At 41.7% G+C, this 23826-nt stretch overlaps 1 protein-coding gene, 1 long non-coding RNA gene and 4 other non-coding genes across 14 annotated transcripts in view; all 6 read left to right on the top strand.

Moving 5' to 3' along the window:
- Positions 1–23826, top strand: part of UBAP2 (ubiquitin associated protein 2) — a 136967-nt gene that overhangs the window by 78879 nt on the left and 34262 nt on the right. For all 9 annotated transcript variants that reach the window (XR_006174510.2, XR_010588747.1, XR_010588748.1 and 6 more), the window contains 8 exons: positions 3832–3899; positions 4932–5121; positions 5928–6150; positions 7752–8026; positions 8585–8757; positions 10317–10527; positions 13202–13241; positions 22465–22648. Coding sequence is in view for 5 of the 9 variants with exons in the window: in XM_008166367.4 (XP_008164589.2) it covers positions 3832–3899; positions 4932–5121; positions 5928–6150; positions 7752–8026; positions 8585–8757; positions 10317–10527; positions 13202–13241; positions 22465–22648 (1364 nt within the window). In the remaining 4 variants the exon portion in view is untranslated. The remainder of the gene's footprint in view (positions 1–3831; positions 3900–4931; positions 5122–5927; positions 6151–7751; positions 8027–8584; positions 8758–10316; positions 10528–13201; positions 13242–22464; positions 22649–23826) is intronic.
- On the top strand, positions 5438–5521 carry LOC112059283 (small nucleolar RNA SNORD121A). Its single transcript, XR_002888548.2, has one exon. It is a non-coding gene; the product is annotated as a small nucleolar RNA SNORD121A (small nucleolar RNA).
- Positions 8162–8247, top strand: LOC112059284 (small nucleolar RNA SNORD121A). The gene has a single exon (XR_002888549.1). It is a non-coding gene; the product is annotated as a small nucleolar RNA SNORD121A (small nucleolar RNA).
- Positions 18632–22225, top strand: LOC135972333 (uncharacterized). The gene is made up of 2 exons (XR_010588750.1): positions 18632–20768; positions 21057–22225. It is a non-coding gene; the product is annotated as an uncharacterized LOC135972333 (long non-coding RNA).
- On the top strand, positions 20572–20652 carry LOC112059286 (small nucleolar RNA SNORD121A). The gene has a single exon (XR_002888551.2). It is a non-coding gene; the product is annotated as a small nucleolar RNA SNORD121A (small nucleolar RNA).
- On the top strand, positions 23614–23696 carry LOC112059285 (small nucleolar RNA SNORD121A). Its single transcript, XR_002888550.1, has one exon. It is a non-coding gene; the product is annotated as a small nucleolar RNA SNORD121A (small nucleolar RNA).

Here is a 23826-nt window from a genome sequence, read left to right on the forward strand (position 1 = left end):
ACTCATGCAACAAACTAATGACTTCAGTGGCTGGTCTATTACAAACTGTTAGTGTTAGTGGAATCCAGTCTCAGTGGACAAAAGCATTGATTCCTTCACATGGAAAAAATATAGGTTATTAAAAGGCTCTTTAATCTGGTGGAGAAAGGCATAGCCAGAACCAGTGGCTGGAAGCCAAACCTAGACTAATTTAAATTAGAAATATACTTTAGCCAAGTGCAGATTATGCTTTAGTCAAATGCAAACTATTGGACTCAATACAGTGGTAATTGGGTGAAATTTAATGGCCTGTGATATACAGGAGGGCAGACTAAATGATCTAATGGTTTCTTCTGGTCTTAAACTCTACGAATCTAGATATTCTCCATTCTTTTTAAACAGTAATAGACACTTGGAATTACAATATATGAAGATATTGCTTCACCCACCTTGTGTGTCTAGTATATGAAATTGTATTTTGTTAAAGGGACAATGTCAGTGTGAAGGCAAGTCAAATTAAAAGCAAATCTATTTTCAGGTACTACAGTTGGTCCTCAGTCTTCCTGACAGTTTTTACAACCAGTCTCCTATGTAAAAAATAAATGGACAGAAGTGTGATTAAATTGGCAGTGTCCCTTAAACAGGATTTAAGATGGCATGAAAACCATCATTTTCATTTAGTTTTAACTTCTTAGCCTCAATAACAGTGTTGCTGGGAGGGTGCCTCCCAGCCCGGGTAGATAGACTCATGCTAACTTGGCTTGATTTAGCGTGTTAGAAATAGCATTGTGGCCTTGCAGCACTGGCGGAGGCTAGGGCTAGCCACCTAAGCTCCGACCCAGGGAGTTGGGTGGGCTTGCGAACCTGTGCCATAAGGTCCGCACCGCTATTTGTAGTGCGCTAGCTCGAGCCAAACTAGCTGTCTACCCAGGCTGGGAGGCAAACTCCCAGCTGCAATGTAGACATACCCGTTAGGGTCCTGATTTTGGTGGTTTGTTACTCTTGCTTTGTATTTTGCTTCAGTTCTTAAATACGCATCTTGAGTATTTGCTCCCAAGCCATATTAGCTGGGTGTGGGAGATGGTTGGTAGCTGGTAAACGTTGCATACTTGGTGACTAGGCAAAGGTTTTACATTTGGAACTTTGCTGATGTTTGTATTTGAAGGGATGTCTCTGTAAGAAGGGGAGGTGCCCCTGTAAAGTTGACTTTTAAAAACAATTGATCATTGTTTGTCATCCACCTATTTCTAGGAATGTGCTAGTACGTTAGTGAAGGGTTTGTTTGTTGTGTAGCACAACTGGTTATCCCAGACAGTTACTCAGAAGCAGATAAAATTGCTTCTAAGAAACTCTGGTGGCATCCGTTTCAGCTGCTGCACATGTCATGGGCTCTGACAAATGCCACAATCCCAGCAGACTCTCAAATCTGCTGCTTGTTTACTGTTTGCCACAGTCTGTAGCATAAATGTAATACAGCAAAGCTACTAACCTGCATCTTGGGCGTTGTTTTGCATGCCATTATACTTGGATAAAGAACATTTTTTCCCTTTCATGCCCAAGAGGCGCTTTTGAAATGGTCTCAAGTCTGTCAAGCTCTCAGGCCAACCTGCTTTCAGGGTTTGTGAGTGTTTTTAGTCACTGTTGATCTTACTCCAGGTTAAGTGGGCATGGGAAACTGTTAATGTTATATTGAGGATTTAATATTTAACTAAGGGATTGCAGATCACAGCCTACCACTCCGCTCTTAACTGACCTCTTAGTGCCATAATAATGCAGGAATCTCACAACGCTGCAGAAAGCATAGTACAGTGTATACTACAATAAGACGTAATGGGGGAAGGGCGCTATAGATGGAGCAGGAACCTTTACTATGAATTTATTTGGGCTGAAATTAAACGCTTAACTTTCTTTATTGTTCATTATGAAGGCTATGATTTAGTCATGGAGGTCATGGCAGTCACAGATTCCGTGACTTTACCGGACCTCCATGACTTCTACACATCCCCTGCAACTGGGGATGGCTGGAAGCAGGACCCTGCAGCCAGGGCCGTGCAGCCAGCCCCGCGGCTTCCGGGAGCTTCTGCTGGGGCTGCGCCCTCCAGCCCTGCAGTGTCCCAGGCTAGGCAGGGCCATGCCCCTCAACCCTGCAGCTTCCCAGGGCCGTGCACCCCCCCCCCCCCCTGTAGACAGGGCTTGGCAGGGGGCTGCAGTCGGGGCCGCACATCCCTGTCCTGCAGCTGCAGCAAGTTCTGGAGAAGGGGCTGTATGTCCCCCATGGTTCTCCCCCTCCCACCCCCGGCTGCAAGTGCTGGAAGTGCATGGTGGGAAGCTCAGCCTGTCGGGTCCCCCCAAACCTCCCATGGGATTCCATCCCTCCCCCCTAGCTAGCCCTGGCCCCCAGTTACTTTTAGTAAAGTCACGGACAGGTCACAAGCTCCTTGAATTTTTGTTTATTGCCTGTGACCTCTCCATGACTTTTCCTAAAAATAACCTTGACAAAATCTTAGCCTTATTCATTATGTATATAGTGCTGTGTATGTGTGGTGCTTTACATAACAGATGTGTTTGGAATCTCTGTCCCAAAGAACTAAGTTTAAAATAAGAACTGGCAGAGGCAGCACGGAGGGAACGAGGGAGGGGCTATGAGTTTCGCTTTCTCATAACACACCATACTTTGCATGAACTGTGTGCCAGCATAAAATCCAAAACACATTCATCCAGCTCTTCAACCCACTCTTCCAACCCCACGGAACTAGATCTTCGCCTCTATTGGTGGGAGGCAGTCACCTTTAAAATACACATCAGAATCTATCCTGGCATGTAACACTCAATTTGGATGAACATCGTTCCATAAAAGAACCCTAATCAGATGAGCACTCTTGCAATTTGATTTAGTAACTGTAGCGTATTTAGGGACGTAACTCACAATGATGTTAGTGGAACTGCACACAGTGTGGCAGAGATGAATTTGGCTCTTGCTTTCCAAGACCTCAATGGGACTGCTCACTTGTGTAAAGTTAAGAACGTGTCAGGCTTTACAGGAGAAGGGACCCAACCTTCAAACTCTAGTGAAATGCTTGCTCACTCCTTTGGTAGGTCAGCTGTTCTTGGTCTACACATAAAGTTGTACCGATATAACTAAAGAGATGATTTTATACGGAATTAGTTAAAGGAGAGTTATGTTGTGTGTGAGCACTCTATCTGTTTGAACTTTACTTATATCAGTTTAACAGCTATATAAATATAATCACTTATCGGTGTAACTGCATCCACACCAAAAGTGGTGTCATCAATTTAACGAAGTTGGTTTCTTAAGGCTTGTTTAAACACAAAAGTTGGCTTGCTTTAACGATACTGTGTAGTAAAAGCAGCACAATTCCCCTAGAGTGGACAGAGTTATGCCAGTAGAAAGGTGCTTGTATTGTACTGTTATCTTATTCCCTGTCCATTATGAGAATAAACTAATTTATGCCAGGGTAAGGCATCTTTATGTCACTATCACTGCATTCGCATTAGGGTCTGTCATGATATAACGGTTTGGGTAAAAAAAACCCACCCCTAACCGATATAGTTAAACTGGTACAAAATCTGTGTGTAGACCAGGCCTTACACCAATGTGTTTAAATCAGTGCAGAACTGTGTACAAGTCCTTATTAAAATTGGGCTGTGTTTACTTTGTCCTTTCAAGGTAATCTGCAGTGCAACTTGTTACTATGATTTGGTATTACTGATCTCTTTAAGTTACATAACCAGGGTTGGATTATTTATTTTGAATATTGCTGCATGTAAACTTTCAATGCACATATAACTAAAATACGCTTTCTCCCTCCTTCTTTCTTCCCCCTTTCTCAGCTTTCTGAAACAAAGGTCTTCACTGCATCTTCTGTTCCAGCTGAGAATCACATCACTCCTGGGCAAAGGTAGGGGAGGATTTACATCTTTGTTCCATTGACTGTTTTCACAGCCTAAACTCTTTCACGCACTCCCTGTAAAGTTGTTGAAGCTTCAGCATTTGGCACACTTTAAAGTTCCATTGGATTAAATACTAGAAAACAATCCTGTGTTTGCCCCCAGGAGGTGGCATGGATGTGAATGGACAAGCTCCTGTCTAATCAGAATTTTTGGGGTGAATTTGTTTTAGTATTAACACCTGATTTTATCTAATATTAGGCTCTGACTACACTGTAGCGTACAAGAGGCCATATTAAGTATATGAAAGGCGTGTGTTCCGAATCCTAATGATGTGTAACGTGGAGCAAATACAGGCACATGCCTAGAGTTCTGTTCCTGCTTCTGCCACAGAATTCCTATCTGATAATGGGCTAGTTACTTCACTGCTATGTGCGTGAGTTTCCTCATCTACAAAATGGGAATAATACTCACCTCATGGAAGGGGGCAAGCTTGATGCAGTACTATTTGTAAAATACCTTGAGATTCTCAGGTTGCAGGTGCTACAGACATATAAAGTACATACTGACTGAGTGGCAAGATCAATTCAAGTAAGCAAATAACTCCTCTTTTCACTTACCCCCCCATGGCTCAATCATGTTGATCTCCATGAGCTTACCAGGTAAGCCAATGGGTGTTTAGCTACCATGGTGGTAAGTACTTTGGACATACCCAAGAGAAATAATATTCAAATTGCACTGCATTTCACTTTGAAATGCTAAAATACAGAACAAAATGCAAGGTTTTCTTCAATTCTGAAGCAGTAAATGTGGCCGTGGTAATAACCCTGTGCTCCAGCAGCTGGCAGGACCTTGCCATCTGAGTAGGAAGCTGGATTCTCGCTCTTCTGAGAGGTGCTGTGTGCTGCAGAGATGAGACCCAGAAAAGTTACATCATGTTGCTAGCATAGTGTTCTTCGTATGGAGCTTAGTTATTTGATCTTCTTTCACTCCTCAAATATCCCAGTTGTGAGTATTTGACCACAGCTTACTCTTTCTTGTAGCATTGACCTAGTAACGTTACTTCAGAAACCTGTGACTTCTAGCCAAGAAACAGAAGGCAACTCTTTCGAGTCTCCCCAACAGCAGAGCTTTGGCCAAGCCCTAGTCTTCACGAATTCCCAACACAACACCCAGATGGCATCAGGAACCGGCAATTCCAGTGCTGTCAACTCCTATTCTCCTCAGAGTCTGGTAAAATTCATCTTGGCTTTTTAAAGACTCAGAATCTTAAGGAATAAACTCTTCATACTTTTTCAGTTAGTTTCTTGTTTTTTCATAGCTTTTCTTTGCAGCACTTAAATTGCAGGTGGTATTGAAGTATATAAGAGGACACTGGACTAAGAATGTCCTCACCAAAAAAAAAAAAGTATCAGATGGACCTTTTTGTGCTCACAAGCTTGTTACTTGTCTAAGTGAACTACTTGTTTTGGTTCTTGAGAAAAGAGCAAATAAGTTTTCTGCATATTGATTAAAATGAAAATCTTTGTTTATAAAGCATTGAATTCTAGGCCAGAAGACTGTGATGTGGCATTTTCCAAGCACATATCTGACTGGTCTGTGTGGAAATCAACTATTACTGAGTTTTCTGGACTAATGGAAAGTTGGCTACCCTTTGTTAGTTTTAATAGAGTTGGAGATTAGATGTAGGAAAATGTTTTGAAACAAATTAAATACTGTTGCCAGTAACTTTACCTTTACACTGTTCTAAGGCACTATATAAACAAAACTACATGGGTCAGATCCTTAGCTTGGGTAAATCAACATACTTCCATTAACCGTTGTGGAGCTAAACCAGTATACAATAGCTGGGGATCTGGCCCTATATTGTTAGTGCTCAGTTGGATTTTCTTGCTAAGTTTTAACTTTTCACTTTTAATTAGAAATCTGGGGATAAAGTATGAATTGAATTGCTGCCAACAGGAGCGATTAACTCAGACCTCACAGGTTTGGTCATGTTAACATTTAGTGAAATATTTTTTTCCTTATTTTCTTCCTAGTCTTCAGTTCTCTGTTCTGGGTTTGGAGAACTTGGATCCTCTAAATTAGCAAACTCCACTGGATCTCCGCTCTTGGACCAGTTGAAATCTCCAGGTTTGGGTCAGTTCACCTCTCCGAGCTCTCAGCAAAACAGCAGTAGCTCCACTGCCACCACTGCTACCACCACATCATCCTGGGATCTAAAACCCCCTATTAGCCAATCCTCTGTCCTCAGTCAGTTTGGTAAGTGTTTAGATAGTGGGTTGGTTTTTTTTTAAGCCATTGACTGTGGAACTTTTACTCTTCAGTGCCAGACGTTATGTCAGAGATTTTTAAAATATTGAGAAATGGCTTCTCTTTTGAAATTAGATTCCTAAAGGAGACTAGTAAACTTGGTCACGTTATATTGAGGTTCCATTTATAAAAGGTTAATAAATTATATAGGTTATAAGCATAATAGACGTGAGAAATATTTTTATAGATGGCTTCAGTAGAAAGTGTTACAGATGGTTGTAAGCAGCCTGTTCGGCTCATCTCTGGCAATTGGTTAACCATTTATTTAAAAATCTATTAATAATCTTTTATAAATGGTTTGTAAATGGAACCTAAAGATAAAGTATGACTGTAAATGTCTCTATGAATCCTGGGGAAAGACCGTTTTATGGTACCTGGACTGTACTTCTACTATAATGACAGGTTTCAGAGTAGCAGCCGTGTTAGTCTGTATCCGCAAAAAGAAGAACAGGAGTACTTGTGGCACCTTAGAGACTAACAAATTTATTAGAGCATAAGCTTTCGTGGACTACAGCCCACTTCTTCGGATGCATATGCCACAAGTACTCCTGTTCTTCTTTGTACTTCTACTAGTGACAAAGTATAAAGTTTCAATCCTAGACTAAGTTAATCCCACCTTCTGATGCGTTCTCTGGCTCTTTAATAGTGTAGATCGCATCTTAATCCTGGGACCACCCACATCCTGCATACTTCCCTTTCTGTCCACAATGGAGTGGATCACCATACCTCCCATTCACAATTACGAGGACCCTTCTCTGAGGAGGGTTAGACAAGATGGAGCAATCTCTACACTGTTGCTTCCAGTGATGCTCCTGCTATGGAGAATTACACAGGCCCTGGTTTTGCCAGTATAGAAGCAGCCGTGGTGGTAGCAACCGCAATTGTTCACATAAAGTAATATTAAGAAAATATTTGTTGTCAGCTGTATTTTAATGCAGTTTAGCCGCTGAAAATAAGGAGAAGCTGGCAACATGTGACCTGCAATGTTCTGTGGACCTCTTGTGTTTGTGAACCATAGTTTTGAATCATTGCTTTTATAAGCCTGTCTTCCAAAAGACGAGTGTTAGCTTTTATTGTGAATTGCACTTTCCGCATTTAACGGAGTCCCACTTTCAGACAGGTCTTCTCCCTGCGGAGCAGTGCAAGGTCTGACTAAAATAATACATAGCATTTCTGCTAGGGACTTGGGTATAATGCAGTTGTGTGGCCATATGAACAGCTGTCTAATTCCCTATTTTTAAAAAATTGCCATTTAGTCCTATCTCAGAATCTCAGTTTTCATTTCAAAAAAGAAAATTAAGTTGCCAGCTCTGTGGTTGCAAAAATAATCTTCAAAATCTGAAGCTCATGTAAAATAATGCGTGGACGGCTGACTGAGTCTGCACACAGTCTGCAGCAATAGGTCTGAGAGGGGTGAATAAAAGCACTGATTCTTTAACTACAACTACGGAGATGGAACATAAAAGTCCTGGGAGCAGAACTTTTGCATCAATTATGGGAGCAGAACTTAATGCATCAATTATGATTTTCTTTTCCCAAATGCTGGCTAGACTTTAAATCCCAGCCTGAACCATCCCCAGTTCTCAGCCAGCTGACCCAACGACAGCAACAGCAGACACAGGCAGTCCCTGTTCCTCCTCCTGGCTTGGAGTCCTTCTCCTCCCAAGTAAAACTCCGAGAGCCATCACCAGTAGACAGTTCTATGGCTGCAAGCAAAATGCTGCAGCTCCCCAGCATGTCTATGGATAACCAGGCAGTGTCTGCCCATCAAACGCAGCAGAAACAGATCAAACCACCGAAACGGAGGATACCCCCGGCTTCTAAGGTGGGTAACACAGCAGGGGCAAATATATGGTAAATATAGGCTTTAAGATACATGGGGGAGTGGGGAAACTTTGTAGGGGAGTCTTGATGCACTTTTGGATTTAAAACAGGGAATTTTAAGATGGGTGGCTTTATAGTCCAGAAGACAGTGATGTGGTATTTTCCAAGCACATATCTGATTGCTTTGTGTGGAAATTCAACCATTTCTGAGTGTTTTTGGACTAACTAGTGACTGGGAGGTGAATGCTTAAAACTAAATACTCTTTAAGTCATACTGTCCTCTGTGCCTACTAATCTCTTAGGCCTCAAAAAGTATGTGGGACTGACAAATTAAGTTTTAAGCTGGAGGGATTCTAGTTAGGTGAAATTATACAGCTCCATCTGAGAGGCAGCTGCAGTGACCAACACAGATACAGATTAGAAGCCAAGGTTGTGAGATTGTAACCAAGTTACATATTTGGTGTTCTGTATGTTCATAGTTCCCTAGAGTCCAAGATGGTTCGTGAGTGATTTCTTTCATATAAACTATGTAAATACAGGATTTTGTTTTTATTTTCAGATCCCTGCCTCTGCAGTGGAAATGCCTGGATCGGCCGATGTGACTGGGTTAAATGTTCAGTTTGGAGCTCTGGAGTTTGGGTCAGAGCCTTCTCTCCCAGAGTTTGGGTCGGCCCCAAGCAATGAGAATATTAGCCAGGTGCCCAGCAACAGCTTGTACTCGAAACCTGTAAAGTAAGTAAGAGTTTCATTCCTGTACCCTTCTGTGTTCTCTGGTACCAAAAAAGTGGCATGTGAAGATCAAGGTCTCTTGTGCCAAGGGGCTGTTTGGTGTAGCTGTCTCAGAAGCAAAATATAATTGCTTGTAAGGCTCAATCTTTATTTTCTGAGGATGGCACCCTTAAAAGGAGGATGGTCCCTTTTCTGATGACTAGAGAAACATTCTGAAAAATGGATTGGCGTGGAGGGGGGAACGAATTGAACTTAAATGCTCTTTTCATGAGCTACCCTTCACATTGTTACTTTATCATTTTTAATTATGCTGATTCCCAAAGCTGTTTAAGTGAGGGTTTGGCTCCCTCCCAGCCCATCTCTTCTTATAATTGACCCAGCAGAGATAAATGCATCACAACGTCCATCTGTCAGTAGACTAACACCATAAACTGAGCTCTGACTTCACTGTAAGCTCAGCCTAAAGGCAGCCAGGCTCTGAAGTGGGCAGAAAGCCCTTATTAAAACGCTAATATCTCCAGTAGAAACAAGGGAAATGCAAACATAGCAGCCAAATACATGCTTACTCTTCAAATGTTCTTTCAGAGTTTTGTTTGTGTAAAATCTTCCTTAAAACGTTTATGGAGAATTTGCAAAAATAAATTCCTCCATTCATCTTAACTTTTGTAAATGTTAATGTACGAACCTTAAAAAAGAAAGGGAAAAAAAAACCTTCCAGTTTTGGCAGAGCAAACATTGCAGCATTGTGCTGATGTATGGGAGCCTGAAAGAGACCGTATAAACAGAAATGGAGGGATACCCAGTTTCAGTATCCAAGATGTGAAAAATATGACTTGACTTAAAGTAATGTTTGTAACACAAGCAAGAAAATTTAGTTTTTAAAAAGTGCTTTTTAACCTGTAAAATCCAACAAGCCTGATGTTCACTCAAGCAATACTGGAAAGGCAACAAATGTAAAGAGTTTAGAAAGATCTAGGGGCAGGGAACAAATCTTAGTCTGTGTATGTAAATTGTCATGTATATTTGCAGCAGTGTTGTGTAATAATAATACCTCTTATTTAGTGCCTTTTGTCAGTAGATCTCGAAGTATTAGAATATTGACTAAAGGCCTCAGTCTGATCAGACCCCATTGTGCTGGGCTCTGGTACAAACACATGGTAAGAGGTGGTATCTGCCCTCTAAACCTTACAATCTAAAAGCATAAGAAATCACTTATGAAGTACAAGATTAATTCTAGCCAGGAAAAAGCAGGAAAACAATTATCATAGCTAGCCTTTTTGAGAGGAGGAAGAATGGAACATGGGATGAGAAAAATACAGTTGTCCTAGGAAGGGGAAATGCTCCCTGCTGCTGAGTGAAGGTGCTGGCTCTGAACAGAGGGCCCGCTGTAACTTTGCCTAGGCCCACATTAAATTGTGTTACGCTAGGAAACTGGAACGTGAGAAACTTCTAGCTGAGCAAATGGGTATCCAGTTCCAGATTGCTGGGCAGAAGCTGGTAATGTCATGAAGGTATCTGAAATGACATTTAACAAGATGATAAATAACTTTTACTTTTTTCAGTGATCCTTTGAATACCTCTTTGCCAATATCCAATACAGTACAGGAGTCCACCTACACAACCTCTGCCATCACTTCTTCCAGTCTGACCTGCTCATCCCAGAGCACTAGCCCCGTAACAACAACTTCCTCCTATGACCAGACTTCTGTGCATAGCAGGATAGCATACCAAAGCTCCATGGCTCCATCGGACTCAACCCCTGTTGCAGTCACGGTGAGTAGATTTCAGAAACCTTTGATATTGAAAAGAAATTAATTGGGTGTTGGTGACATACTAAGGCTACAGCTCAACTGTTTTGTTGAGCTCAGCAGTAGTAGTGGTGCTCTGAGACTTCAGTGGCTGACACAGAGATGATATTTTAGTCTGTTGGACTAGTTAAAAAGATTCTCTTTTGACCCCCTCCCTCCCAAACTCTGTTGTTCTTTGCTGTTGCTTTTCTTGCCCTTCGGTCCTCAGGTATGCAGATCTTTGTGATGTTTCTATGGATTTTGATTTCTTGATTTGCTCTTCAGTCTGTTTCTAGCTAACATTCTCATTTTGATTGACTCCTCCTTCCTGAAGCTTAGCATCGTGTTTTTAAAAAAAACAAATCGATATTACATGGCTACCGTGATATCTTGCCAGCATAACTGCGGTGCAGAGACTGTTTATTATATTTGTACAGCATATAGCACAGTGGGGCATGACCTGGTTAGGGCCTTCAGGCACAACCACATTATAAATGTTAAATAATAATAAAAATACAAGACCACAAAGCGAACATGCACATTACATTTTAAAGATCACAAGGTCAGCAGGTCCACATAACTTGCATCCAAAAATTTAAAAAGAGATTGCTGAGGAACTCACTGGGCTGTTAGTGATGAGTTTCGGTAAGTCTTGGGGAAGACATTGGTGGAAGTTCCAGAAAACGAAGAAAGCTAATGTGCCATTATTTAAAAAGGGCAGGTGGGATGACCTGAGTAATTATAAGCCTGTCAGTCTGACGTTGACCCTGAGCAAGATAATGGAGTAGCTGATACAGGGCTCAACTAATAAAGAATTATAGGAGGGTTAATGCCAATCAACATAGGTTTATAAAAAATAGATCCTGCCAAACTAACTTGGTATCTTTTTGTGATGAGATTACCCATTTGGTTGACAAAGATAATAGTGTTTGATGCAATATACGTAGACTTCTGTGAGGTGTTTGACTTGGCGCTGGCTGACATTTTGATTAAAAATCTAGAACGATATAAAATTAACAAGGCACACGTTAAATGGATTAAAAATTGACTGATAGGTCTCAAATTGTAATTGTAAACGGGGAATCATCATCGAGTGGGTATGTTTCTAGTGAGATCCTGCGGAGATCTGTTCTTGGTTCTACACTATTGAGCATTTTTATTAATTACCTGGAGGAAAACATAAAATAATCACTGATAAAGTTTGCAGATGACACACAAACTGGGGGAGGTGGTAAATAACAGACAGGTCACCGATTCAGAGTGATCTGGATCACTTGATAAGCTGTATGTAAGCAAACAATGTGTGTGTTAATGCAGCTAAATATCAATATCTAGGAACAAAGAACATAGACCATACTTACAGGATGGGGAACTCTGTCTTGGGAAGCAATGATTCTGCAAAAGATCTTGGGGTCATGTTGTCTAATCAGCTGAACGTGAGCTCCCAGTGTGACATTGTGGCCAAAAGAGCTAATGCGATCCTTGGATGCATAGAAAGGGGAATCTCATGTAGAAGTAGATAAGTTATTTTACCTCTGGTTTTGGCGCTGATGTGACTGCTGTTAGAATACTGTGTCCACAATTCAAGAAGGGTGTTGATAATTTGGAGAGGGTTTGGAGAAGAGCTACAAGAATGATTTAAGGATTAGAAAAGAAGCCCTATAGTAATATATTCAAAGAGCTCAGTTGATTTAGCTTAACAAAGAGAAGGTTAAGGGATGACATGATTATGGTCTTATAATTACCTAAATGGGAGTACACATTTGATAAAGGACTTTTCAAGCTAGCAGAGAAACGTATAACAGGTTCTAGTGGCTGAAAGTCAAAGCTAGACAAAATTCACACTGTAAATAAGGCATACATTTTTAACAGTGACGGTCATTAACCATTGGAACCATTTACCAAAGGTTGTGGTGGATTCTCTGTCACCAGCAATTTTTAAATCAAGTTTGGATGTTTTTCTAAAAGATCTTCTCTAGGGGTTATTTTGGAGCAGTTCTCTGGCCTGTGTTATACAGGAGGTCAGATTAGATAATCACGATGATCCCTTCTGGCCTTGGAATCTACAAATCTGTGAATCTAAATGACAATAACATCATCTTTGTATTTCTCTATGTGATCTCCTTGCAGCAATTTCAAACATAATGACGTTCTGGTCTCTGTAATTTAATGGCTCAATCGCACTTCCCTTCTGAACCAAGTCCTGTGTGATGGTGCTCAGGATTATAAATCTAGAGCATCCACTTTTGTGGACCAGAATGATCCAAGAAGCAATTGTTTCCTCTCAAACCTTATCTCCCAATGGAGAGTTCCAGCCTCTCTCTGTAATTTGCCTAGGTGCAGTTGTGTGTGCTGTTAGATCAGGGAGACAACAGTTTCTCACGTGTCCCTGACTTTACCATCACTCATTCATACAACCTTCTTGTTTCATTTTTATTCCTGTGTCCCTGGGATGTGTCTCAAACATTGTATCTACACTTTCCTACTATATAGTTTAGCCCAAGGAATGGCAGTTGATTATTTGATGTCCCTCTTGACTTTCAGTTTGGAATGAATATAAAGTTTTGCAATGAGCAGTCTGTTAAATGTCTGAATCATGTAGGGTTTTTAATACCACCTCTGTCAGGTGGCTTACTCATTTGTTTTTCCTTTGTTTACAGAATGGGCACAGTGGTGTTCGAACACAGCCAACTCTTGACAGTAAGTTTATAAAGCTCCATTATAGACACAACTGTTTTTCTGACCATCCCCTACCTCTCAACATACACACCATTGTAATAGATAGCTTAAGGTTTTGTACAACTTTTTCTGTTTAATTTTTGGCTGAACAGTTTGAGTTTTAAACTTGGTATCTGAAAATAAACACACAGCTTGCACAAGCCCCATTGCTACTCGGTCCTTTCAGAGCACACGTTGCTGCAACCAGAGCTGTCCCCTCTGAGTCCCTCAGCAAAACATCAATCCTTAAAGGGACAGGGCACAGGTAAACATAACCCTGATATTCCTTTGAGTGCTGCACTCCCCCCCCCCATGTAAATCTAACGTTGTCCCAACATTTCTATTAACTATGTATAACATACAGTCCATTCATTGATTTATTAGAAGTCCATAAGTTGCACAAACTTGTAACTGGTTTCAGAGGGGTAGCCGTGTTAGTCTGTATCAGCAGAAACAACGAGGAGTCCTTGTGGCACCTTAGAGACTAACAAATTTATTTGGGCATAAGCTTTCGTGGGCTAAAACCCACTTCATCAAATGCAATCTGATGAAGTGGGTTTTAGCTTCTGATGAAGTGATGCTAGTTTTAGCCCACAAAAGCATATGCCCAAACTCGTAACTGTCATTCTCAACTGTGCCTTTGAGTCTCTCTTTCTCTCACAAGTTCTGGTACTGATGGTGGAAATGTATGCATCTCTCTTCAGTTTTTCATATTATGCAGAAAGTCTGGCAATTTTAGTTCCAAAATCCAACTGAACAATCAGTTCTGAACACCGTAGATCCCTAAAGATATTCATATATCAAGAAATAAAAGTTCCTGTATGAGCAGTGATATAGTCATGATAACTCCAAGTCACTGGCATATGGCAAACTATTTAGGGAACATACTAAATTAACATCATAACAAACTATCCAGAATTATAAAACGCATCATTTAATTTTAGAGCAGTAGACATACCATGAGTCAATATCACTTTACCAGTATTACATGGATTTTGGATAGACTGCAGGATAAGGTACAAGAATAGGCATTTGGTATGGCTCTGACAAACATGAGGGTAGCCAGATGATACATTCACTCGTTCAGTAGTTGGATTTAGGCACTGATAAGTAGGTGTCCCTAAATGTTCGTATTTTGGTGTCTGTGTGGCTCTTCTTTTTCTAGTTGGATGACCTGGAGTGTCAGTGGATTGTTCTGGTGATCTGCCCTCTTGTGCACTGTTGATTTCAGGTTCCATCGTCTCATTTTGCCATTCATGTTTTTCAGTGGCTGGTGTGAATGGCACATCACTCTAATGCAGTTTCCAAATTCACAGCGTCAACCACATCCTCATTTCCCAGATGTGGATGAAATGTTTCTGCCTTGGAATTCACAGAATCTGTGCCATGGGCAATATCTGGTGCCATCACATAATGTAGTTCATCTTCACTCTCATTATCATAATCACTGGAGTCCAAATGCTTGTTCTCATTTTGATCTCTTGTTGCACTGGTTTGCCTTGGTCTCTGTTTCTTCCTTTGTTGTGGTTTAGAAGGTGTTACATCGAAGGGCAAGCTGTCACAGGGAACTAAAAGATTGCAGTGGAGAACTCTTTAAAACATCCTTCCCCATCTTTTGCTTTTTAATTCATAGACTGGACTATCCCCTTTCCTTTCAAATAAAACATGAATCTTATCTTCCCAATAGGATCTTAATTTTCCTGGTCACCCTCTCTGAAAGATTCTGCACAAGTACTGCCACTGGGCAGGAGGGCAACACCATGCACTTTCTGACCATAGTGATTTTTACCACGAGTAGCAGATTTTTGAGAACACTTTGATGCCAGTTCATAAGTTTCTTTCATCTGCTGTGTCCATTTCTCAGCTTAATCTTTATGGTGCCCAGGTATACATTGAGTGTATAGGTAAACCGAATGCAATGTCAGTGGGCAAACATGGAGATCTTCCATATAATACATAGAGGGGAGAACTCTGTAGCTTCATTTTGTGTACAGTTATAGACTTAGATGACCTTATTTAAAGGAGACTTTCCAGCTTGACTTTTGTTCTTCTAGCAAGGTTCACAACATAGCGAAGAGTTCAGTTCTGCCTTTCTACCTGCCCATTGCCTTATGAGTAGTAGGGGGTTGTGTGAGATGTAAAATTGAAACGGTAGTGCTACAACTTTCTGAATAAATTATTTTCACATTTAAATGGTTCTATTGTAACTGTTAGTTGGCTGGTGAGGTTTCTTTTGCTTGACTCACATACAGACTCTAGTAACATAATGTTTGATCTTCGCCTTCATCTGTGGCCAATTAAACCTCTCTCTTGAAAGACTGATTACTTTCTCTGCTCTTAAATGTCCCATCTCTTCATGTGGCTGTTGATTCCCTTTCTTATTTATTTTTCAGATAATACCAGTTGATTTTGTAACTTGGTTTTTCAGTAAAGTATTCCATCTGTTTCCAGATGCAGTGGTGCCACTCACACACACATTACCATATCCTCCTGTGTTCTCTTGGTTATTTTGTCTTTACCTCATGGATTTATAATGAAGAATTTTAGCAACAGCTGCATCTTCATTTAGAACTTCCAAAATGTCTTCTTGTGGAAATGGTTTTATGGTGGTTTTAATACCAATGGAGATGAGTTTATACTGGCAAAGGGGTGGTAGTAACAGCTCCTGACTAAGATGCCTTGTCATCTTTTTGTACATCCAAGGACTGAAAGTCAGCATTAATGTCTTTGCTTCTCTCTTGTGCGTTCTGTCATACATTTTTCCATATCAAGGGGCACTCTGGATGAAGCATCTGGCTCCACGTTAGATTTCCCTAGATGATATTTAACTTTGAAGTTAGTCAGCTAATCCTGAAGCCTGTATGCTGTGGCATTCAGCCTGGCAGAAGTGAAAGCATAGGTTAGCAGGTTGTTATTGCCGTAAACTATGGATTTTGTGTGTGTAGAAATAATCATGGAATTGGTCAGTAACAGCCCACTTCAAAGATAGAAACTCCAGCTTTCCTTAGTGAAGGTGATAATTCTCCTCAGCTGTAGTACATGTTCTTGACTCATACCAATTACTCTATTTACTTTCTTGATATTAATAGAAGACTGCACTTAGTCCCTTATTGGAAGCATCTACATGAAGGATAAAGGGTTACGCAAAATCAGGATAGGCTGTTATTGGTAGCAGTTGTTTTAAAACGTTTTGATGATGCTTAGTTCAGAGAAGTGGCTGTTTGGAGGATATCTGTCCAAATGCCTTTCCTTGCCCTTTAGCTTTCTTCTTTTTCCAAGCCACTTTTGACAGTGATGAGTCAAATTCCAGTGAAACAATCAACAAGTCATACAGTGGCTGTGCTATTCTAGAAAAGTGTTGAATGTAGCTTCGATAGTAGATGATGAAGCCTGGCAGCTTACAAAGTTCCCCTCTCCTGTCCCATGGTTTCTCTGATGTTTTAAAGGTCATATATCTAGAAACTTTCACCTTAATTATTCTGTGACTGTTGCAATACTCTCCTTACATTCTCTGCGTGTTCTTCAAAAGTGCCACTGTCCACAAGAACGTTGTCCAGGTAGGGAAATGCCCATGTCATATCATCTTCTAACAACTTAGCTGCCTCTCGAGAGGACGGATTTATTAGTGATGGGGAAAAACCCCGTTTGTTGCTGTAGCAAGTGTCTACACTACAGTGGCGTAGCTGGAGTGCTGCAACTTGTGCTGCTGTAGCACTTGTAGTGTAGACCTACCCTAAATTGGGTACTCTGGGTTGCAGGTTGAGTGTTTAATGGTAAATACAGGCCATCCAGGTAGATCTGATAGTGTCAGCTTTGCCTCTACTCTCTTGTGGTTTTCCTGCATGACATCTGACTGGTAGTGTTCTGTACTGCCACATCTGAAACGGTGGTCACAAGTACCGCTTCTGCCAGATGGTCTGCAGCTAACACATCCTCTTTTCTGGGGTTGCCTGCCTGCTTGTGTGCTCATACCATTCGGTGCTTTTGTGTGCACCCAGACAGCTCGCTTCTTATACTAATTTCAGCCCTTGCACTTTTGAGTTCATCAATACTGGCCTTTAGTTCCCTTCTCATCCATCAGCAAGTCACCTTTGGAGATTCTTTTCACTCAAGAGGAGGTGCTGCTTCCCTTTCTGACCTGTGCTCTGCGTATGGCAATTTCACAGAATTACAAGCTGCTGCTGTAGCCTGCGCTCCATTCCCCAACTTCTGGTGTTTCTCTGCTTCCTTAGCTACAGCAGCGTGCAGCTTCTCAAACAAGGTCTCATGTGCAACTTGATTATCTTTTAAACGAGGTTGCATCACCGTCCGACTATCCGGTCAGGACTGAATGGCTGAATGTGTTTTGTTGCAAGGACAGGGTTATATCTTAGGTCAGAGTCAGCTCCTTGTGAGACAAACAATACTTTCTCTGAAATTGCGCGCTCACACTAGGAAATCCTGACGTGTCCTTTGGCTCTTGTGCTGGCCGTAAGAGCTGCAGGTGAAGTTCAGTTGCATCTTTCCCTTGGTTGTAGGACCTTGAGATATTCCTCCGTTTTGGCAGGCTCGGTTAGTGTTTTCCTTCCAGCTAGCTCCTGAAGCTCAGTCCAAGGCAAACTGTCCTAATTACAGCTTCTGTTATCTGTGTACCCCGTTCAAATCCCACTTTCAGTTTGATAAATCCAACTGCTTAGGCTCAGTTAATCTATCCCTTTGGTGGGAGTTCCCAATCGGTCCTGTTTTTAAATGTTTACAGTGTCGTTGTTGTAGCCGTGTTGGTCCCAGGATATTAGAGAGACAAGGTATGGAAGATACTACCTCACCCACCTTGTGTCTGTTATTTTACAGTCTTTCTTTAAAATTGGTTGTTTGCTGGGATAGGGTGACACATTTTCCCCCTGGGGGTTTGTTTGTTTCATTTCTCTCATGCTTTTCTAAAACTGTATTTCAAGTGACTTTGCAGACCTTCAATTTTTAAAGGGACAAGGCACTGGTAACTCTAACCCTGATTCTCTTGTGAGCTGCACTTTTACTTGCTTGCTAATAATGAAATATTAAAATCAGTCTTATTAAATTTGCTCCCAGATGTGCAACACTGAATAGACTTGGAGTCACAGGGAAGTTCCCAGTTTTATTTTTTTAATTCTCATGCCCACATTGATGTCAATCAGACATGTCTTACCAATTTTCCAGCTTCCCATTTGGAGAACAGATTGATCGTAATTTTATTTTTAGTGGAGTTCAAAAAGAATGTGGCTTTGTTCTGTTCTCTCTTGTTATCCTGCAGCAAACTTCTGGGAATAAGGTTGGCTAACATGCTCCCTCTGCTGGATGGCTTATCTGCTGCAGTAGAGCAAACAAACATGCTGATGCATAGACAGTGGTCGTCTGGCCTTTTTGCTGAACCTTTTTTCATGTATTATCTTACTGGTAGTACCCCCTGTGGATTACTTCCTGGTATTCCTATCATTATCAATAACACTATGCTTTTCTGCCCTGTATGAGCATGTCTGTGTTCCTTTTTATGCGTAGCAGCACAAATTGATCTCCCTGTAAACCTACCCCCTCAGACCCACACCTTGTGTCTATCCCAACTCTGGGAAGGTATCCATCTCTCAAAAACTACCCTCAAGGTTTGGTGTCAGAAGTAGGGCAGTTGGTCCTTCAAGTACTCTTTTCTCCTACAAGTTTTGTGAACAGAGGTCTTGAGTATCCAGAGGTGTAAACCTGACATGTTTTCATCAGCACAAAATTCAGTTTAAGGTTGAAAAAAAGCTTGAGAGTCTGCTGATTTACCATCTTTGAATCAGTTGCTCTCAAAATATCTGTAAAATACTGTTCCAATTGAACGTTGGTTTACAATCGAAGCATGAGCTACCACAAAGGGCGCTGTGGAAGTTGCTGTCTGTAGCACAGTGGCCTGCTTTTTTATTGATTGGATTTGTTCATCTCCCAAGTTACAAAGTTCTCTGAAGACCCACTTGGCTACTTTTTAAGTCTCAAATTCTTTGCTGTGCAAAGTAAATCATCCTTAACTGACCTTGGAACTCTTAAATTTGATGCATTTGTTCTAGAATCTAGCTCAGAGAGAGTCTCTGCCCATCCCCAATCCTCAATTTCTGTTAACATTGCTGTCCTCTGTCGTACATGTTTGTAAACGGGACTATCTTTGACTCCTCCCGCACTTACCCTACACATCCAGGCTATGTTTTTTTCCTTCTTAACACACTCAAACTCTGACCTTTTTCTTTCTGCCCATGCTGTTAAAACTCTAGTCCAAGTCCTCCTAATCATCCATTCTTGACTTCTGTCACCTCCTCTCTGATTTCCACATCATGCCTTCCCCAACCCGTCCTATTCTTTCAAAATATGACAGATGGGACTATATTCCTGCCCATTGCCCTAACTATGTCACTCCTCTCTTCAGTTCTCTTGCCTGGTTTTCCCTCTCTAATACTATACCAATACTATAGGCCAATATTATAACAGGGTTCAAAAGGGAGCTAGATAGATTCATGGACGATAGGTCCATCAATGGCTATTAGCCAGGATGGGTAGGAATGGTGTCTCTAGCCTCTGTTTGCCAGAAACTGGGATTGGGTGACAAGGCTTGGATCACTTGATGACCTGTTCTGTTCATTCCCTTTGGGGCATCTGCCATTGGCCACTGTCAGAGGACAGGATACTGGGCTTGATGGACCTTTGGTCTGACCTAGTATGGCCAGTTGTTAGGTTCATATGTTCTCTAAACACATCCTGTGCAAGTGTCTTGTCCTTCCTGTCTAGGCCCTTCATGACTGCCCCCCCCCCCTTCGCTTGTCCTGCCTTGTCTCTTATAGTGTTACCCTGGCAGCTCCCTCCTCTGCAAAGGGATGCCAGCCTTGTTCATCCAATTATCAGCTTCTCCTACAGTCATCTGCATGACTTTTCTGTGCCACCTCCTATGCATGCGGCACCATCCCTGCATCTGAGTGATCTGGATAGTCACTACCTCCGCCTTCAGATCCCTCCTCAAAATCCATTTCTGCTTTGACCCTAACAATCAGCAGTGGCTTGTGTGTCTGTCAGGACCAGCTAGTTTTATTTTTTTTAAATGGCATCTTCATGAACCATCAAGTAGTGCAGTTGCTCCCTATGTCACTATATGCTTTTATTTTCATCACCCTCCTTCTCCCTTCCCTCTCTTTGTTTCTCATACTCATTGCGCTTGGTTTCAGACTGTACGTTCTCGAGGGTGGTCACTGTTAATATTTTGTTTGTATAGCACCTAACACATTGGGAGGGCCTGATCCTGACTGGGGGCCTCAGAGAGCTACAACAAAACAGCTAACATGGAAAGACGATGATGCTTAACTTCCAAGCACATATCCGAATTGTACTGGGGACACTCTTAAGACTGAGTCTTTTCATCCCGCTTGTATTTTGCATACCAGTTAATAGTTAACTTGTTGGGGCGTAGTCACTGAAACCCTGAGGTATAAAAAGATGGAGCTGCATGAAAGGTGTAACTGGCCTTCTGAATCTTAGGTCTGGTCTATACTACCCGCCTGAATCGGCGGGTAGAAATCGACCTCTCGGGGATCGATTTATCGCGTCCCGTCGGGACGCGACAATCGATCCCCGAATCGGCGCTCTAACTCCACCAGCGGAGGTGGTAGTAAGCGCCGCCGACAAAAAGCGGCAGAAGTCGATTTTGCCGCCGTCCTCACAACGGGGTAAGTCGGCTGCAATACGTCGAATTCAGCTACGCTATTCACGTAGCTGAATTTGCGTATCTTAAATCGACTCCCCGCTGTAGTGTAGATGTACCCTTAGCAGCAAATGGCTGTTTGTGAATTTCAGCAACTAGTTTGAGAACTTCTGAATTTCCATGTTGTAATTGAAGTTCTTCATGGGACATCACAGAACAGCAGCATGGATTTAACGGATAATTACATTACTGTCCTAGAATCCTCCAGCTTAACATTACAAGGTAGCGATCCCTGGGAAAGGTGCATTTGTAATAAGTAGGTGACTTTTAACAGTAGAACAGTTCATTCTTGGCATTTTCCATCTCTAGGATGAGTAAAACAAAGTCATGTTAGTCATCTGTTTGGGTCACCAAAAGTGCTCAATGAAAGGGTGTTATGTTTGACTGTAGCTTGTTTTGTTTCATTGTCAGCACTTCCCAAATACTTCTAAACCATTTATTAAAGGGATGTACTTCCTTGCGACTCTGAACCAGTAAGTTGTACATACTGTTTTTGTCTGTCCAAAACTCACTTGAAGAGTATCAAAACAGTATCTTGTTCTTGTTTACAAATAGAAATAAAAAAATAATTTAATCTACAGCATTATAGATGTGCCTGGAGCTTTCTAGGCAAATACAACAGATTCTTGTCACGCTTACGCTTCAAGTTAGACTAGGTGTAACAAGAAGAGCAGAGTGATATTGGGGAGGAAGAAAAGGGAATTGAAAGATGCACGGAGTGTTACCTTAGTTGCATACAAGCCATTAGCTCCTTTATTTTTTTCTATTGGATTTGGTGTCTGCAGTTTTTTTTACAGCTAGCAGTTCTTCATTCTTGACTAATAAAGCCATTGAGTTGGAAATCTGAATGTAAAAAAACCTATAAAGAGGGCTAGAATGGAGGTCATCTACCCAAAATAAGTGAGCCGTGAGGAAGAGGCTTCATCAGGGTTGTTGATGATTTTCCAGACATGGGCAAAAGCACAGGGTTGTAAAAGGAGATCGCCATGGGATTATAAAGACATGCTGTGTTGGTAGAGCATAGGGTGGAAGTGGGCCAGTTAGGAGAGGAACAGAGATGTAGGCAAAGGTTGGGAAGGGCCTTGAAAGTGAGGACAAGGAGTTCAAAATTGATGTGGAAGAAGATTGGAATCAATGCGGGAGATTCAAAGAGGGGGAGTGACAGACCAGTGGGTGCAAAAAAAAAAAAAAGTGACAATAGATAAATAAACAAAGGAATGTCACTCATTAAAAATCTACTAGTGAAAATCTTAGACCTGCCAAAGGAAAGATGGCATGGCTTTACCAATGCCTGTGGAATTTACTCCAATAGCCAAGTCAAGCGGGTCACTAAGTCGTCGGTACCAATTCCTCACACATTGGTAAATTGACTGGAATGTGCTGCTTTGCCTTAAAGTCTCTCTGTTCCTGAATCAAATACGTGGGGTTGTGTGTGCTGGAATTCCTTTCTGATTGGCTTTTTCTAACTTGCAGCTACTTCATCAGTTCCAACGTCTAAGACAGAAACCTCTCCCTCGCTACCTACTGCGGGGTCTCTGCCTAGCACGGCGTCCTCCACTGCTTCGCTTCTGCCTTCAGCTCCACAGCACACAGCAACGTTACCCAGCTTGCCCCAGTCCAGTGACTTGGCCAGCAGCTCACTCTCCCAGTTAAGCAGGTACAGTAGGAGGACAAAGGAAAACGGGTTGCATTTGGGCTTAGTGGCAGTGTGCGCAGGATAGAAATGGGTCAGTGTACAAGGTGACTCCAGGTAAATGCGGCCCCCTCTCCTGTTTTAACCTGAACTAGGACAGGTATTCATAAGAGATCCTGGTTGGAATATACGAACCACATGCTACATTTCAGCGGTACTGTGCCCACAGATCTCTGTTCTTGGAGTCTCATAGATTTAGCAGCAATATCCTATTTAAAGATCTGCTGCTTCAACGTAGCTTATAGTGGATTCCAAATGACGCTCATACCTTCATTTTTTGTTTTTGCTGCTTTGTCCACAGCACCAGCTATTGATCTGGCCAGTTTTTTAGCCTATAAAAATCCAGTTCTTTAGCAGTTGCTTTTCTGACCATTTTTAAATGTTGTAGATGTTTAAATCCTTGATTGTCACCCATTTAAAGTAAAAAATGTCGACATTGGGACTAGGGCTGAGTGGTTCCGAGTGCTTCTTGAGGAAATGTGAACTATAAGATTGAAGCTCTGGGAAGTTCTGTCCATCACCACTGAGCTCTTCTGTGCCAGCTGTTTGCTTCTCACGGCCCATTATTAAAGCTTCATTCTTGAACCGGTGTCATCGTGAGTCTGTATTAATTATATAAACTACTTGCGCTGTTTGACCTCTGCACTTTATTTCTTAAATTTAGCAATGGATTGAACCAGGACCTAATGGCTCTGGTCCATCTCCCAGCTAGTGCATGGTCATGCCCTGTTGGACAGCCAGTGTTGAGTGAAGTCTTAAATGCCTCAAGTAATTGGAATTATTCCTTTCACCTGAGACTCGATCTCTCACATTTTTGCTGTATCACCTTTCATCCAAAAGGGATCCAAAGCGCTTCACAAACGATGAGCGAGGTGCCTGGCTAGAAATTTGGGTTTAGGTGTGCATGATGTGGGGCAGACTTGGAGTAACCTGAAAAGACAGTGATGCCTGATTTCCAAGCACATATCTGACTTGCATGTGCAGACAGCTCTTGAGTCTGAGTCTTTTCAGTAGTGGGCCCCCTGATGAATCAAGGTGTCGAGGGAATGTGCATTTCAAAAACTACCTGTGCATGACTGAAGCATTTCCCTCCTTCTGCCACAGTGTCTCCTCATCCTGGTGGCTGCAGGAGAGGGAGGCAC

This window comes from Chrysemys picta, chromosome 6 (genome assembly GCF_011386835.1).
Source record: "Chrysemys picta bellii isolate R12L10 chromosome 6, ASM1138683v2, whole genome shotgun sequence".
In the NCBI taxonomy this organism is placed as follows: Eukaryota; Metazoa; Chordata; order Testudines; family Emydidae; genus Chrysemys; species Chrysemys picta.